Genomic DNA, 17,432 nt, shown 5'->3' with positions numbered 1-17,432 from the left:
AGTCCAGGAGTGGGAGCAGGTACTGATGTTGGCCAGGTGGTGCAGTTATCTTTACCCAACTTGCATAGGGGGACTGAGGAGGTCATGAGTTCAGAGTGGGAGGTCCCACCCCATATAGATGATTGCATCCCTCAGTTCTTGTCCACTATAACTACCCTCAGATTTACATGTACCAAAGCACCTGGCTCTTATATCACAGCACATGTTTCCACCAAGGTCAAAGATAAGATTTTGAAAGGGAAGTTTGTTGATATCTTCAATATAGTGGATAATGTGGGAATAAAACACATGCTGGATGCTGATAACACGTCTGACAAGGACTTGATGGCCACCTTAGCTGCCATTGGAAAGAATGCATCAACCAGGGCAATGGTCAAGTACTGGGATACTTGATCTCTGGGTTTTGTGATATTTGTGGGCATAAACATTGAGAAGGATCCCACCCAAGCACTGCCTTTATTAGCTTATTTTGTAGCCATAAGGGAACCCCACCATGTGCAAGGGGGTTTGGGGTGCTTGAATTATGATCAGTGCTTCAGGAAGCTAAAAGCCCTCAAAAGTTCCCTCAGGTGGGAGTCAAGACATCCTGACATGGTATCCATGGGTATCAAGGGTGGAACTGTTAATACAAAAGATACAAAATTTTACTGGGCAATCAACCAAGGCAAATGTGTCTGGCCCACTTGCAAATATAGCCACTTGTGTTCAGGATGTGGGGAGTGTCATCCTGTTTCCAGATGTAGGGCAGTGTTGCTTAAGGACAGGTTGAATTTTTCTACATCTCAGACAGACAGAAAGAATGGTAAGGGGCACCACCCTTTCCTTTTATGCCAAGCCCCCTTTTTGTAGACACATGGAGGCTTTGGTAGGGGACATGAATATGCCACACTAGGCTTATTCCCTGATTTATCTAGATAAGTTATCTTGTTTACTGTCAGATTACCTGGATCAAAGGGCGGCAGCCACCCTTATTAAAGGCTTTTTCAAAGGCTTTCCTATCCACTCCACAGCCCCATTAGATTCCTAGTTAGTTAAACATTTGTCATCCATCAAAGAACACAAACACATTGCTGCTAGGCTAATAGAGTAAGAGCGATGAACTGTCAGGATAATTGGCCCCTTTTCCTCCCGTCCATGGTTTTTATTTAAATTTTCCCCTATTGGCCTGGTTCCCAAGAAACAGCAGGGTGAGTTCGGGTTGATTCTTCACTTGTCTTACCCGGGAGGAGGGGAGAGTTCAGTCAATGATTTTATTGACACCAAACTGACCAAAGTACACTACTCTTCTTTGGATCAGGTGGCAGAGTTCATCATGTGCTATACTGACCCCTGGCTCTCTAAGTTGAATATCCAATCTGCTTTCCACCTTCTTCCCATGAGACAATAAGATTGTCCTTATTTAGGCTTCCAGTTCAATGGGAAAATATTTTTTGACTCTGCAATGGCAGTGGGGTGTGCTGTGGCTTGTGCAACATTCAAACTATTTAGCACAGCTTTACATCGATGTTAGCAAAAACTGATCCACTGACAGTCAGCAGTACAGTACCTAGATGATTTTTTGATAGTGGAGGAGGGTCAGGATGGTGCTTTGGAAGGGATGTCCATTTTCAAGCAGCTTTGGACTGGGTTGGGGGTACCCTTGGCTGACGACAATTCAGAAGACCAAGTTAAGCCCTGACATTTTTGGGTTTAGATGTGGACACCACTGATAGCTCCTTCAAGCTTCCCCCACTCAAACTTCAACAAGTCCAGCAGTTACTTTGGAGATTCTTGGGTTCCAGCAAAGTGTGGGTAGGAGACATCATGCAGTTACATAGTTTGCTGACAGACAGAAATTTCCTGTGGTCAGTATCTGACGTGCTGAAAGGTAACAGGCCCAAACATCACCAGGTCCAGCTGACCAAATGGGTTAAGGATGACCTTTGGTTGTGGTTCAAGTTCATGAGCCAGTTTAATGGAGTTCCTTTGTGGCAGTCTCCTTGGACTACTACCACTAACCTTGAGATTTTTACTGATGCGGCTGGGTGGTCCAGTATGGGGGGTTATTTCATGGGCAGCTGGTTTGCTGAAAGGTGGCTGGACAGTTGTTCTTTGAACAAAAGGAGTGACTTTATGTCTTTAGAAAATGTTCCCATTCTAGGTGCCAGTGTTAGTATGGAAGGAGAGATTACATGACAAGAGGATAATTTTTCACTCAGATAATATCACAGTAGTTCACGCTCTCAAAAAAATTCTTTCAGGTCCTGGTGGGTCCACTTGGCGATCAAGATGTTAGTTTTGCTGGGTCTATAGATTAATTTGTCACTTTCATGTGTTCATGCCCCTGGTTATCTTATTCCTATAGCTGACAGTCTTTCCCAGTTTCAGTTTGCCAGGTTTTGCCTCTTGGCCAAGCATTTGGATCCAAAGGGAACCCCAGTTCCTGTGGGAGTCTGGCTAATTGGAGAAGACCAGCATTATTGGTTTTGGTAAATTCATGGGCCAGCAATTCTAGGAAAGCGTATTCATCATCCTTCCAGGTTTTCAAGGCATTCAACAGGTCTTTGATCCCTGGTTCCAGGCCATGGGGGATATAGTTGTTACTGCAGTTTTTAGTGGCTAGGTCCACAGTGGGGGGTTCACCTAAAACTCTCAGAATACACCTTGCATCTTTGGGATGGTTGGATCATTTTTTGAGCCTACAGGCTGTGTCAGGACATTGGGTTATGCAGAGGACACTTAAGGGCCTAGAGAACGCGTATAGACCTTCCCAAGATTTCAGAAAGCCTATTGGGAGACAACTGCTTCCCCTTGTTATTCAATGTCTTTACAGACCCATTGCTGAATTTCACTTGTTTTTCTCTGTAGCTGCTTTATTCACCTCTTTGTATGAAGGTACCTTCTGTGCCAATGAACTTCTCCTTTAACTTTGTTGGGATCCTGTCATCCACAGGGAGTTTGTCATGATTTGGTTAAAGAAATCCAAGACTGATCGAGTCGGTAAAGGTCAGCAGGTGTGCCTGGATAAGACCAGTGGGCTAGTCAATTGCCTGGTGCATTGAATCCATTTTCTATTTAATATTAACCCCTTACAGAAAGGTCAGGCTTGATTTTTGTGAGGACCTTGGGCAGTTCTTTTAACCTATCAGAGATTAACACATTTCTTAGGTAGGTCTTGGCAGGTAAAAGAATTTGCCGACAATGTTACTCCTCTCATTCCATTCAGATGGGTTGAAATTCAGACTTGGCCTTGGAAGGGCACTCTCTGCAGGTTACTGAAAGAACAGGAAGGTGGGTCTCTGATGCATTTCTGTCATACATCAGGCATTTATTTTTATTTCTGTTGCAGGGAAGAAGGCGATTTGGCTCTTGAGCCATTCTTTTATTCAGAGAGCATCCATATGAGCCTTGGCTCATCCAGCTGGTCACTCAAGTTCCTTTCATGGTAACCAGTGGACAGTTCATTCTTTTGGTTTCCCTTGCCTTAATTGGTTCAATTTTGGGAAATCTGACATAAGATTACCATAGAAGAAGCCTTCCCCACCACTGTGATAATTCACCTTGGGGGAAATGATCTTGGTCAAGCCCCTAAGAAGACACTGTTGGCCAGAATCCTATATGATATGGAATACTTGTGGCAGCTATATCCAAAAGCTTTCTTTTGGTCTGTCATCATCCTTAGACTGTACTGGAAGGGCACTAGAAAGCCTAGTGCCATTGAGAAAGACAAGCATTTTATCAACCACAGAGTCAAGCAGGCTGCTAGCCAAATTGGTTTTCAGGTGATTGAGCACAGTAATGTTGATAGACTGGAGTCTGATATTTTGATTTGTTTAATTTGGATTTGGTTGTTGCTATTTAAAAATCTTTCAAGGTTTAACTTGTTTTCTTTTATAATCCAGAATTTGTTTGTGAGGACGTTGATTTGGGGGGAATGGCATGGCATGCCAGGTTGGCAGTAGCCTTATGACTTCACTCCCCCTTGTGTCCCCACCATTCTTGTTCAGTGGCTTCAGCTCTCCTCAAGTTGGACTCAGATTTGACCAGCAGCCACATCAAGGTGTGACTTGTAAGTAAGAGTTAAATGGGTTTACCACCACGTCTGAGGTGGCTAGAAATACCTACCCAGTTTTCTCTGAAGTGGCAGCCCAAGCAGATGGGTGTGCACCAAACAGCATGAGGTGATGGTTTGATGGTATTTGTTGATATGTTGCATATGAATTATGGCATCACAACTGGCTGTCCATGACTGTTATATAATAAAAGGTCACAAAGTCAATCTGGTGTGTTTTATGACTCAGCTCAGTGAACAACGATGAGTTACCATGGTAATGGTCCATTGTCCCCAAGTGCAAGTTGTCAACAGGGATTGGGTGCAGGTATGCACTTCTTATTTAGGCGAAGTGCTGCTGTGCCTGCCTGCAGAATCCGTCAGCAGGCACATCATCCCTCCCACCAACCCTCTATGCAGGGTAGGGTGTCGGCCTTATGGCTTCACTCCCCCTTTGTGTTTCTACCTGTTCTTGTTCAGCAGCCTTGGCTCTCCTCAAGCTGGACCCAGATTTGACCAGATGCCACATCAAAGGATATATGGCTTGTAAGTATGAGCTGCATGGGTTTGCAACCAGGTCTGAAGTAGCTAGGAATATACATCTGGTTTTCTCTGAAGTGGCAGCCGGAACAGGCAGGTGTAAGCCAGCTGGCTTGAGGTGATGGTTTTTGTTGGTATGTTGCATCTGCATTATCCATGGCATCACTAATGGTTGTTCTTGACTGTTATATAATAAAATGTTGCAAAGTAACTCTGGTGTGTTTCATGACTCGGCTCAATGGACAACCCATAACTGCATCAGTATTATATTTCCCTCATGCTCTGAATTAGAAATGTGCTCTGTGAGATGCAGCGTTCTAAATGACTAGATGCAAATGCCAAACATAATGCACTACTGTACCTAAAAAGCAGTGGCATACACTGAGACTGCACTAATAAAATATAGTGCATTTCAATGCTGCTAAACGAACAAAACTAAATTAAATAGTACAGTCTGGCATAATTATTCCTAGTTAGCTATATAAAATGACAGTGTTTTTGAAGCCCTATAAAGCTTTTATACTGACAGTGCTTTAAAAGCATAGGAGAAATACTGTATATCTCTTGGCATGGCCGTGCTGTGTTATATTACCAGAGTTAAGTGACGTACTGAAACATTCAGAAAAGGCATCTCAGGATTTCAAGTGTCACACTGGAGCTCTGTTACTTTCATTTATCACATGGGCAAATGTTATGATACCATGTTGCAATACAAGGCAAGCCAGTAGTAGACTTAGCTATTTTTAATGTCCAGTCTATTGAAAGGCAGATGATACATTCTGATGGACAGTCCTGAAAATTAATTTTTAGAAGTGCACTCCACATGTCTGTTTTACTGAAGAACAGTATATTTAGACAGTTTAGCATAATTCAAGTACAGGGCAATTATTTAAAAAAATGTGAAGACTCAGTCACTGCACCACAAATACAATTCTGCCTTTCAAGTAATGGAAAGGACCTCAAACTCCCATATATGTCAACTCTTTAACTTTCTGATTTAAAATTTAAAATATATTTCTAGATTGTAGGGATAAAGTTTTCTGCAAAGTATAATCCTGTCTCAAAATTTCAGTGCTTTTTCTTTCTTGTCATCCAAAGACATTCCAGATGAATGTGATGCATTTTTTGGAAATATGCAAGTGCTCTACGAACTTTTATAAAAGCAACCTATAGAAAGTACAAGGACAGATAGTTTTCCTTCTAAACACCAATAATATTAATCCCACTGAAATAAATATAGATTGTAATCATATATAGCTGTTCAGTAAAAGGTTAATGGAAATAAATACAAGTATTAATCATGCACACACTTCCACTAATCATATTAATCCTGCTGGACAAAATACAAGTACTTAGTAACGATTTGCAGAGTGTCAACGTGTCTGTGACACTGACATCTCATTTGTGAACTCCTTAGCCAACCTTCAGAGCAAGAAAATGATCAGCTTTGTACTGCTCTCCTACACATCAGCCCTCACCCACCCCCTTTGTGTTGCAGGAGAGCATTTTCTGTTTTTATTGTAACAGTGTTAACGGCAGAGAATACCCTTTGCAGTGGATGAGGGGATTTTCTGTTTCTAGTGTAATAGTGCCCATGGTGGACATCACAGGATATGCATATGGTATATGTAAGGAGTGTGTAGCAGGCATTACTGAAAGCATGCTGGTTTGTACAGAAATGCAGAAAAGCACAATGCCTATGGTCATTTCATATAATCTTTCAGAGGAATCAGATGTAACAGCTGGTTACATGAAAGCATTTTCATAATCTAAGCATTGTAATATCACACCTAACTGCATTGACTATCACCTGTGCCAGGAAGAGGGGCAGGAAATGAATATTGACTAAACAGACAAACAAACAATGTCAGATGGTCAGTTAAGCTTCAGTGGAATTAGATTCAAACAGCACAAACAATACATACAAATACTGCATTTCAGAAAACAAGACATCTCTAAACATTTTGATTTTTTTTTAAATAACTGAAACTGTCATTGGCTTTATGAACTGACTTTCTTTTTTTTCCCCTCAGAGACTAAAAAAGGATTATGATTTAGTAAAACAATTCAAATATATAAACATACACTGAATGCTTTCACTTTTAAACAAATGACTACATTTGAAATTAGTAGATTCTTTTTTCTTTTGTTTTTTGAGTTAGAAAAACCCTTAATGGCCGACCATGTTTGCTTGGTTCAGGAGAGGCTTCTAATCTGACAGCAACAGAACATGCTCTTCCAATGTGACTAGTCCAGTGCAGTGCCGATCACGAGCCTTTTTTGTAGCAAGCAGAAGCTGAAACTCCGTTTACTTTAATATTTCATTTTCAAACACTATATTCAAACAGTAAAACTATCCAAAGAGAGAGGGAATAAAATAGCAGGTACAATCATAGTACATACAAGCTTTTTCTTTTGATGTGGACTGTTAAAAGAAAGACAAACATTTTTAGTATGAAAAAGATACATATAGCAATTAAATTGCCAAATAATAATAACAACATGTCTTGCACCCATGCCTCTCAGCTGATCAGAATTTTGGAGACTGATTAGATTTTTGCTTCATATTGCTGGTCTGTATCTAATAAAATCTGTATTTTTCTGTCAAATCACTGAGGATTGAAGTCAATAAATAATGACAGACATTTAAGTTTCAGAATTCATATCCTTAAGAAAATGCACCTAATAAAGCAAAACCTATTATTTAACCAAGTTTCTAAATTTGTAAAAGCAATATTTACGTAGAAAGACGTCTTTGTGACACCTGCATACAGCTTGAAAGAAAAAAAAAATTCAGTTAAGAAAACTTTTTGGAACGTTCATAGACCTGGGAATTAGACTTAGAAGTAATGAAGGTGTAGAGATGAAGCCCTCCTGACATTTGAGGGCATGGAGGGTCAGAGTTTGTTACTCTCTTATAACATTAACATTTTTTTAAGTGCTTCACTTTTTCTCTCTTTGCTAGTTTTCATTTTAATGTATTTTTCACATGAGAACTTTCTGTCTTTGGTATTTTTCAGGAAACATCTTCATTGCATAGTGTTTCAGTAAATGCTGTTTCAAGAAACAACACTAGAATAAAAATGTCATACTTTACAGAAATATCTACACACGTACATTCATAAGCATTTTACCATACACAATTTTAAAGGAAAGTTTCCAGTGGTTTATTGCAAAAGGAATCTAGCACTAGTCAGCTCAAGGAATGGTTAAAAGTAAAAAGTAAATGAAATAATTTCTCTTATTATAGAAAAAGCAACGACTCTTCACTTGCAGCTAGAAGTTTAACAAGTTGAATATTCAAGGGATCTATTATTCTACAGGAAAAGCTTTACTTACAAGTCTGTGTTTTAAATATACAAAAAAAATATTCACTAATAAAATCATTACTTTGTGAGTCAGATGTATTTCTTCGGGTCAGAAACATTTAAATTATTGCATCAATTTATAGAGGGAATGGCAGACATATTAACATTTCACTTCAAGGTTAATTGTCAAAACAGGTAGAGCCTGTTGTATTTCAAATATAAAGCCAGTATTTCCGTTTCATATATAATGTTTTTTTTTCTGCATGACTTATATTTGTTGGTTTTAATGCATTTCTTATTTGCAATTTAACTATTTTTCTTTTGGTCTTTTAATGAAGAGAGAGGGCATCCCAACAGGTGATATGAATGTAAAGCGGATGAGGTTACAACTTATCAATAACAAATGAATGAGTTGCAACTTGTGCATTTCCTTGTATACATACATGTATGCCTCCCTAAAAAAAATGCTTCTGTATCTTATAGTTTACCTTTATAAACATGACATATCACAGGAACAGTACTGCTAAGATTATATAGTTTATGAACTGCTTTCAGATGACAGTTGTATAACAAGCTTACAAAATATACTACTGATTTTATCCCGACAAATTCCTAATGCCAGTTCATCCCTTATTTTATTTGAGTATCATTCGAATATTACTTTTACTACAGCTCTATGAAATATGTGATTCATCAAATTATACTACTAAGTAGCAAATGAAGGTAAAATGCTTCTTTAGTATATGAGTATATACCCCACAAATATTCAGCATTTTATCAAATGGAATTTATCTGATCCCGAATGACTGATAAGGTTTCAGAATGCTTCACAGTTTGCCTATCTGTTGAATAGTTCATGAAAGTACCGTCTCCAGCAGGAGTAGATTGATATGTCTGTTATATGCATGTTCTCTGATTTGAAGGCTCTAAGGAATTATCACAGAACAATATTGTGATACTAACACCAGTGATTCATATACACATCTGTTTAAACTCAAGTTAAACTATGTGAAAACGAATGATTGCATACTTTTATTGCTGAGTTCATTTCTAGTTTTTCTGTTCCCAGTTCTAGTTGTTTGCAGCTAAAGGTGCTTCCAGAGTTTCATAGTTAGCAATCAGAAAGGCACATGATGCATACAGCATCAGAACAAAATTTTAAACTGAAAATGCTGTATTGTGAATGGCCTATCATTTTGAGAGAGATTGGATGTCATCAAACTGTGTCAATCACAGTTATGACACTTATATAGCAAGTGCTGACACCTAGAAAAAGGAACTCATTGCATGACTCTCTCCATCTTAAATTGCAATTTCTTTGCTCGCTTAACAACTGTATGTGGGTGGTTCTTTCCTTCTAGGTGGATGGAATACTCTGCTTAACAGACATCCTAACTGATGAAACAAATTCTGAATCCTCGCGTGCCGAAGCAGCAGCAGTTGTAGCGCAGATCACATCTCCACATGTCACTTGTACTCAGCATTTGGGCAGTTTTCTTGAAAACATGGAAGAAATCCTGGCTGCTCTTTCTAGTAAGTATGGCATAATATAATGGTCTCCATTATATATAATTATGCTGTAAGTTAAATATGGTATAATGATGTTGGTTTGCTTTGTTCTAGGTTCTCTGCTATCTTCTGCTGTGAATATAGTCTTTAAATCAAATGTTAGCAATGTAATGCATTATATGATACAGCCAAAACTGTACCAATTGCAAATGTTCATACTTCGATATATGTGGAGTCTGTTCTGAGCTGGTCATCATAAGTAGTACCTTTATTCATTTGTATTGAAAATAATATAATCTTTTACTTACTTTATGTAATGGATATAGCAGTAGGTTTGTTAGGCAGTAATAATGTCATAGTTGGCTTAGTCAGAATTTTGAAAACATGCTTCGTATAAACAATACTTTACCTCAATACCAGGCAATTACATTTTATTAAATTTAGGTGGAAATATGTAAATATGTGTGCACAGTAAAAATGATGCTGAAAATAAGACTGACAAGAAATGTAGGATGCTGGACAAGGCAAGTACCAGAGGTATGAAAAGACAGGATACAAGAACACTGCAGGAGTTATTGGATAATTGTGTATGACAAGAAAGCCTTGGTGAGGTGAACGTCAGATTAAGACATGCAAGACAAGAAAGAGAATAGAGTATGCTAAATGCAGAGATTTACAGATTAGTTTATAATATCTATCAAGTGGTTAAGATCAAAGGAAGGCAGGGATACGAAATGAAAACAGAAAGATATGCAGTGAAGAAACTACCTTATGAGAAGTCTGAGGAATAACTCGCAGACTTATATGAAGGCTCAGAAAACTACAAACATTGAAAGGTTACAGGAGGTATGAAGGTAGACTTGATTACAGGACAATATGAAAATTAAGTGAGGTGCTAAAGATGGGAAGGTAGAAAGATGGAAAAAATAATAGTAGATCTGTGGACCAGGTGCCTAAGCAGGCAATGGAGGTATACAGGAAGAAAGTCAATAGGAAGTCTGGTCAAAGGAATTCCATCTTGAGTTTCATGTAGTAGTGATAGTTTAGTACAGCTTTATAGCAGGAAGAAGGTAAGATGAAAAAATATGGTAAATGAAGTCAGAATTTGGGAAGAGGTAAAAAACAGACATGAATGTCCATTTCAAATAGATTCAAATGAAGACTACAGGGCTGGAAATATATATAAAGATGCATAGGAAGGAAGGGGCACTGCAGCCTAAAGCCCCCACAGGAAGTACTCGAAAAAGCAGAATGTCAAGAAGGAGATATTTAGCATCTCTGTACCCCTAGCTTCTGCTGTAAGAAACAAATGTGCTGATTAAGCCAGTTCAAACACACTTCTGAGGGAAGTACTCCATCAGTCTTGTAACCAGCCACACCCTTGTCCTCCAGAGCTTAATAGTTAAGAACCATAAGCCCCCAAACTCTGATTCCCTACCCACTGCTTTACTGATGTATCATCCATTTTCTATACTAACCTTGGTGTAATCTGATGACATTTATTATTCCTTCCTTGTACCAGCTCATAATTCACTGCAACATAGATTAGATGCATACCTCCAGGCAAATGTTTAATTACACTGAATACCTGATTCCATTCCATTCACTTACTCTGTACTATAGTAAATTGAAGTGAGAAACATTTAGCCCAAATTGGGTACCTCCAGTGAATTTAGGGCTCACGTTTGGGTCTAAAAGTTGAAAGACTGTCCAATAGGCCAATTTAGACTCAGGAAAAAGGCATCTGCAGGTTTCTTTACCTCTTATATTTCCCAAAAGGTAGCTGTTCCTTGTATAGGCCTGCCTTCTTGCTCTATTTTAGCTTTAAAGGGGTGGTGTTCTCCAGGCACAAAAACCTCAGTGGCCACCAATATGCCACAGGACATCATAGAACAACTGATATGAGCTCCAGTCAGTAGGCTGTGTGCCTAGAACAGTCCATCCATACTAAACTGCCTGTAACCAGAATAATGGACAGTCCTAAAACTGTATTGCTGGAGAGTTATCACCCAATGAGACAATTAAGAATTGCTGCATTTCTGTCAATAAAACCATTGAAGAAAGGCATGGTCTAAATTATGTGAACTTATTTCCCTTAGTAGTTTGAGGGTGGTGAAGGCCCACTTGATTGTCAGACATTCCCTTGCTATTACTTTATACCATTTCCTCAACTCAGACCACCCAATTCAACAGTTAAGCTGCTAAAGTTAATGTATGTTAATACCTTCTTGCTTCAGCAAATAATCTGTTTCTGATCTGCAGCCAGCACACCACCTAACCTTTCCCCTTGTCATACTTTAACTAATCTTCACTTACTGCTATCTCCACTCACTCTAGTGGTTTCTCATCACTCCTGGTCTTTTTTTCAGGTACCTTTTATAGAAGTTTGACTCCTTTTGCCCTTATTTTTATCTTATATTAAAGTAAAAAAACTTAATCCGTAGCCTGTGCTTACAACTTTTGTGATTTTTTTTTCTTTTCTTTTCTCTTCACTTTCCTGTGTTCTGGTCTATTCCACACCATTCACCCTCGCTACAATCTGGCTCTCTCCTTCCTTAACCTACGCCCATTCCAACACCCCCCCCCTCTTTCATTACATTTATACTCAACTAGCCACTCCCCTCCACCCTCAGCCAATCATTCTCCTCCACTTTCTGTTCTGCACTTCCTTCCTGACAACTGTTCTACACTTCCTTCCTGAAAACTAGTTTCACATCATCCATCATGGCTTCCTCCAATCCACACATAGTATTGTTAAGCCGGGTCTATATTAGTTCACTGAAATTGCATTGCAGAGAACACCTAATCATCGACCCTAATTCAGTGAAAATCATTTCAGTGATTCAGTGAATTTACAGAGGGCAAGGAAATACTTGCCCTACAGCACAACGGACCAACAGCTAAGCAAATCTAACACACCGAAGTGGGGGGCTGTGTTCTCCATACCCCCACAACTATATATACCAACTCTGAGATCACACTACAGTAGGAAAAGGGCAAAGTTGTGCTGTTGGGCAAGTATTTCCTTGCCTTTGGTAAATTCAGTGAATCACTGAAACAAATTTCACTGTGTGAGGGTTGATAATTAGGTGTTCACTGCAATGTGATTTTGGTGAACTAATATAGACCCGTTAAGCCAATCTTCACAACTGCTAATTCTAATATGAGCCACTTCAATCAACCCCAAGTCATTACCCTCCAATTCCAACTCAATAACTACCTCTATAAGCACTCCTACTAATACCTACTCAGAAAGCAGCCCAAGCCTATTTAACATATCCTCCCAACTAACCAGAGTTTACAATGCACAATAAATATCTATTACCATATACTTCATTATATTAGCTTCAAATGATCTTGTCTTTTACACCAAGTTTCTCATATCCTCTCAACCCTAATGCAATTCGGTAACATTCATCCCAATCCAGGCCCCTCCACCACAAATTCCCCTATTAAAACAAACCATCCAAAAGGCTCTAAATCACTACATGTAACCATGCTAAAACTTCACAGCATCTATAATAAGACCTCCGAACAAAGTGTTTGGCTGGCTCAAAATAAAACAGGCATCCTAGATGCAACAGAAACTTGGTTAAAATCTACTATTAAGGACTCAGTATTTCTCCCCCCAAATTATAGCACAATAAGAAAGGTGGTGGCATGGCCATCATATACCCTAATACGCTTAATATAATCCCATTCACTGACCACATCCCACAATTCCAAAATGCTGAAATCGTGATCTCCTTCCTAGAAATCAACAGCTCCAAAAAACTCTGTATTATATTCTTATCCATTCCTCCAGGTAATAACACACTAATTCTAGAAGAAATATTATCTTGGACCTCCTCTACTATAAAAGAAAATGAAAATTATCTTTGGCAATGTGAACATTGATTGGTCTAATACGTCTCCCTAATAGGCATCCTCCTACATAAACCTATTTCATTATACCCATCTAATAACCACTGCTACTAGATATAGTAACAGAAACAATGAAGGATCCATCTTTGACTGGATCCTAGTTTCAGACCCCTCTAAAATGTTATCAGCTGGTACACTTCCTAACTCCATTAGTGATCACCTTCCTCCCTTTGTTATCCATGCCTGTCCATCTATCTCACAAAAATACAATATCAGACTAATCAGAAATTTGTCTAAATTCAACCCCACACATTCAACAGCATCTTAAAAAGTATTAATTAGAACAACCTCAAAATTATTTCCCTAGACAATGCCCTGCTCTTCTTTAATAACATCTTTCTGAAAATATTAGATAGACTTGCCCCTACCAGAATCAAAAGAACAAGGACTAATCATGCCCCCTGGCTAACCAAATCCACTAAAGAAATTATGATAACCAGGGACAAAGCATGGAAATAATGGCTTAAACATAAGAATAACTCAGATTTGTTAAAGTGTAAACAGCTTCATAATCAAAGAAAAAAACTCATATCCAAAGACAAAAACGAATACTAGTGGAACCTGCAAAATAATAACAGACATAACCCTAAATTATTCTGGTCATCCATTAATAATCTCCTAAATCCTGGCACAAAGCCTATCTGTGCCCATATCCGACAAAACTCCAGACCAAATAGCAAACATCTTTAACTCCTACTTTATAGACACTGTTGCCAAAATTACTGACACTTTTTCCCTACCTCTCCAAAAAAATAATTTCCAAACCAACACTGACCTCATACTCAGCCCCCTCCCTATACCACAAATACATTAAACCATCCCATTCCATGCACACATTCATCCCCACCCAACCAAAGTAACTCAGAACAACCTATTTCTCAGGCAGAATTTAAACTCTGTACTGCCCCTACTACAACCATAAAAAAAAAATCCTCATGAAAGTAAAGCCCAGGTCTAATGTTGCTGATGGAATCCCCGCAAAGTACCTCAAAATCACCACTGACACACTGGAGTATCCCATTAGCATTCTTATAAATTGATCGATCCAAGAATCCTACATCCCTATCCTCTGGAAAAAAGCAATCATCCTACAACAAAGGAAGCTCTTAAACAGACATTTCCAACTTCTGTCCTCTTGTCATTCTATCCTCTGCCTCCAAACTACTAGAAAAATGTAAGCAACTCCTACATTTCCTCATTAAAAATCAAATCCTTTCCCAAACACAACATGGGTTCAGATCAGGACATAGCACAACTACCGCTCTAATATCCTTCTTAAATATTGTTACTAAAGCTTGTGACTCAGGGAACAATGTCTCAGCTTTATTCTTGACCTATCTAAAGTCTTTGATACCATTTCTCACACTATCCTCCTCTCTCAACTCGCCAGCATAGGACTATCAACCCCCTCTCTTATCTAGATCAAAAGCTACCTTTCCAACAGGGAACATGCTGTGAAATGGCAGAACTCCATATCCCCTTACTTTCTTAACCCTACTGGTGTGTCCCCAAGGCTCAATATTAGGACCCCTTCCATTCAACATTTTCATCAATAACTCCTATCAACCAATCCAGCAGGGGTCCGTAGTTCATTATGCAAATTACTTCATCATAGTCTGCACTGCTGACAGCCTAACTCTATCACAGCCAGTCACCCAAACTGCATTTAACAGCTGGCTCCACAACAGTCATCTTTTCTTAAACCTTAATAAAAACAAATTCATGATTTTTACTCCCATAAAAGCACAGCCCTTAACAAATCCCATTTCAAAATATTCTCTATTAACTCCACTACAACTGAATTAGTAACCTACACAAAACTGTTATGGGTAATAATCAATGAAAACCTCAAATTTAGATGACATGGATATTAATTTTTTTAATGATCAACATTTCCATGTGTTTGGGGTGTAGTATATAGATGTTGGTAAATTTTTCACTTTAAAATATTATTGACTTTCCTGCAATACTCTGGACAGTAATGGGGACTCTTGATCAATAAGAATTTCTACCCTGGATAAAACAGCACTATTTTTTTACCTTGGTGTTTACATTGTAGCAAGACATTTTGCTGCATTATCAATAATTAGTAGACTGTACTGATGGCCCTTTCTCAGTTTTACCAGTGGCCCCGCAATGTTTATTGTTACATGATCAAAAAAAAAAGATATCTGTAATGGGTAAAGGTGTCACAAATCTGGGCAGGGTGCAAAATGTTCTATGTCCCTCATAATACCAGGCAAGTAAAATCAGGATAAAACCCTAGCATTTGTCTTTTCCATCCCTTTATACCTATCTAAATTGTGGTTAAATGCTAATTTTGTTACAAGAGTTTTAAAAGGTCATGAAACTAGTTCTCTGTCTTTGGCTGCCTATACAGTCAGTCATTTCTTAGTTCAAAGTAGGGATATGCAGCAGGACCGCTTTGTTATTTCGGCTCCCCAGTCTCTCTTTCTTTCTCCTGCTCCCTCTCTCTAAGTTCTCTCAAGCTTTATTTAGGTAATTTGTTTTCTTCCTGCAGCTCTCCATCAGTGGCTACCAGCTCATCTGCATATTCATTGAATGTATCAGACATAGCTTAGACTCTCCTGGACTCACCCCAACCCATGTCTAGAGTGGCTGAGGAGATCGAGGATGCTGGCACAGCATTGTACTGCTGTCAGGGAGTGTGTCTTATCTCCCCTAACCCTGCAGCAGACTTGTAACCTCTGCAATTGTTGACTTTGGGAGGTAAATGCATGTTTTTATGCATGCACGACCTCCTGAGCAAAGGGTATACCACTTGCAGCACAGAGCCTGCCAGAATCTTAATGCTATTGCAGCAAGCCTAAGCTGCTTATCCCCATCTCCCTCAGGATGGGTAAGCTGATGTCAACCACTTACTAGTATCCTCTTCCATGCAGTACCCCCAGCACCCATGCCAGTATTTAAAAAAGCATCATCTGGGTGCAGTAAGAGCTTTATCCCTCTGTGCTAAGGGGTCAGTCTAGCTTTACTTAGGATATTGTCTTTCCACAGAGCCCTCTTAAAAGTTGCATGACATAACTGTAAGTGACATAAGTCAGTATTGCCTTTATCATTATTCTGATCTGAAGTGGATGCCATGGTTTCTTCCCCTGCAAATACAGGAACAGGCTTTCCTCCTTCATGTAGTTCATCCTCTATGAAAAGCAGCTCATGAAAATAATTTGTATTCTAAAAGGGGTATTCCTTTTTCTTACTTAACATATGGCTGACTTTTTTTTACCATTATAGATCTGATTCTGTTTTGACTGTTTATTTATTTATTTATTTTACATGTGTTGACTGGGAAAGTCCGACTGGACATATGTCCATTTTCAGTGGAGGCCCAGGGAAAAAGCTCCAACAATACAGACAATAAAATTATAATTAAAACATAATTGGCTTATGAACTATAGTAGATAATAATATAGTCAACAACCCAGTACATTAATAAGGTGCAATTGCACAGTAAGGCTTGGTTTACAGACACTGGTAGATAATAACATACATGGACTAAGACCTAAGAAGGACAACTGCCCATCATTTTGATGATATGCTTTGCCACTCTTTCCACTGGCAAGTCATATGTGTATTATTCTTAAAGCATGGGCTAAGAACCATGGCTGGTTAAACCTCACCCACTTCAGGGGTTTACTAATTATTTTCCTCATTAACATCGCAGATGTGTACACCTGATTCTCTTTCCCAGACTTCAATGCAACAATGAGCTCAACATAGGTCAGTTTCTTGCAATGCAGATGAAAAATATGCAACCCCTTGGCTATCCAGAATCATTTTATCACTCCTTTGTCTAAACTTAGCCGCAGTTCCTCATGTGCAGCTCAATCTTATGTCATGGAGCAAACCAGTTCTGAGAGATTACCACATCTCCCCTGACAGGGAGACCTGTTACTGGATCCCCTAAATGTTTGCATATTGTGAAAGGTCTGCAGTACATAGCAACGGGCAAGATAGCCAATACTTTGTGTGATATATAGTCTTTACTGACAGTATGAAAGCCTCTGAGATGTAAGGGCAATTATTTCCACCCACATGGATATCTCTGATATAGTCATTGGCAGCCTAAGCTTGAAACACTTAACTAAGGATAACAATAT

At 38.9% G+C, this 17,432-nt stretch overlaps 1 protein-coding gene across 4 annotated transcripts in view; it reads left to right on the top strand.

Moving 5' to 3' along the window:
• INSC (INSC spindle orientation adaptor protein) overlaps positions 1–17,432 on the top strand; it is a 1,312,382-nt gene that overhangs the window by 1,106,552 nt on the left and 188,398 nt on the right. For all 4 annotated transcript variants that reach the window (XM_044082782.1, XM_044082784.1, XM_044082780.1 and 1 more), the window contains exon 8: positions 9,240–9,411. In XM_044082782.1, coding sequence (XP_043938717.1) covers positions 9,240–9,411 — 172 coding nt within the window. The remainder of the gene's footprint in view (positions 1–9,239; positions 9,412–17,432) is intronic.

The sequence above is a fragment of the Protopterus annectens genome, chromosome 9.part0 (assembly GCF_019279795.1).
Source record: "Protopterus annectens isolate FY-2018-M chromosome 9.part0, PAN1.0, whole genome shotgun sequence".
Classification (NCBI taxonomy): domain Eukaryota; kingdom Metazoa; phylum Chordata; order Ceratodontiformes; family Protopteridae; genus Protopterus; species Protopterus annectens.
This window is presented reverse-complemented; position numbering and strand designations above follow the sequence as displayed.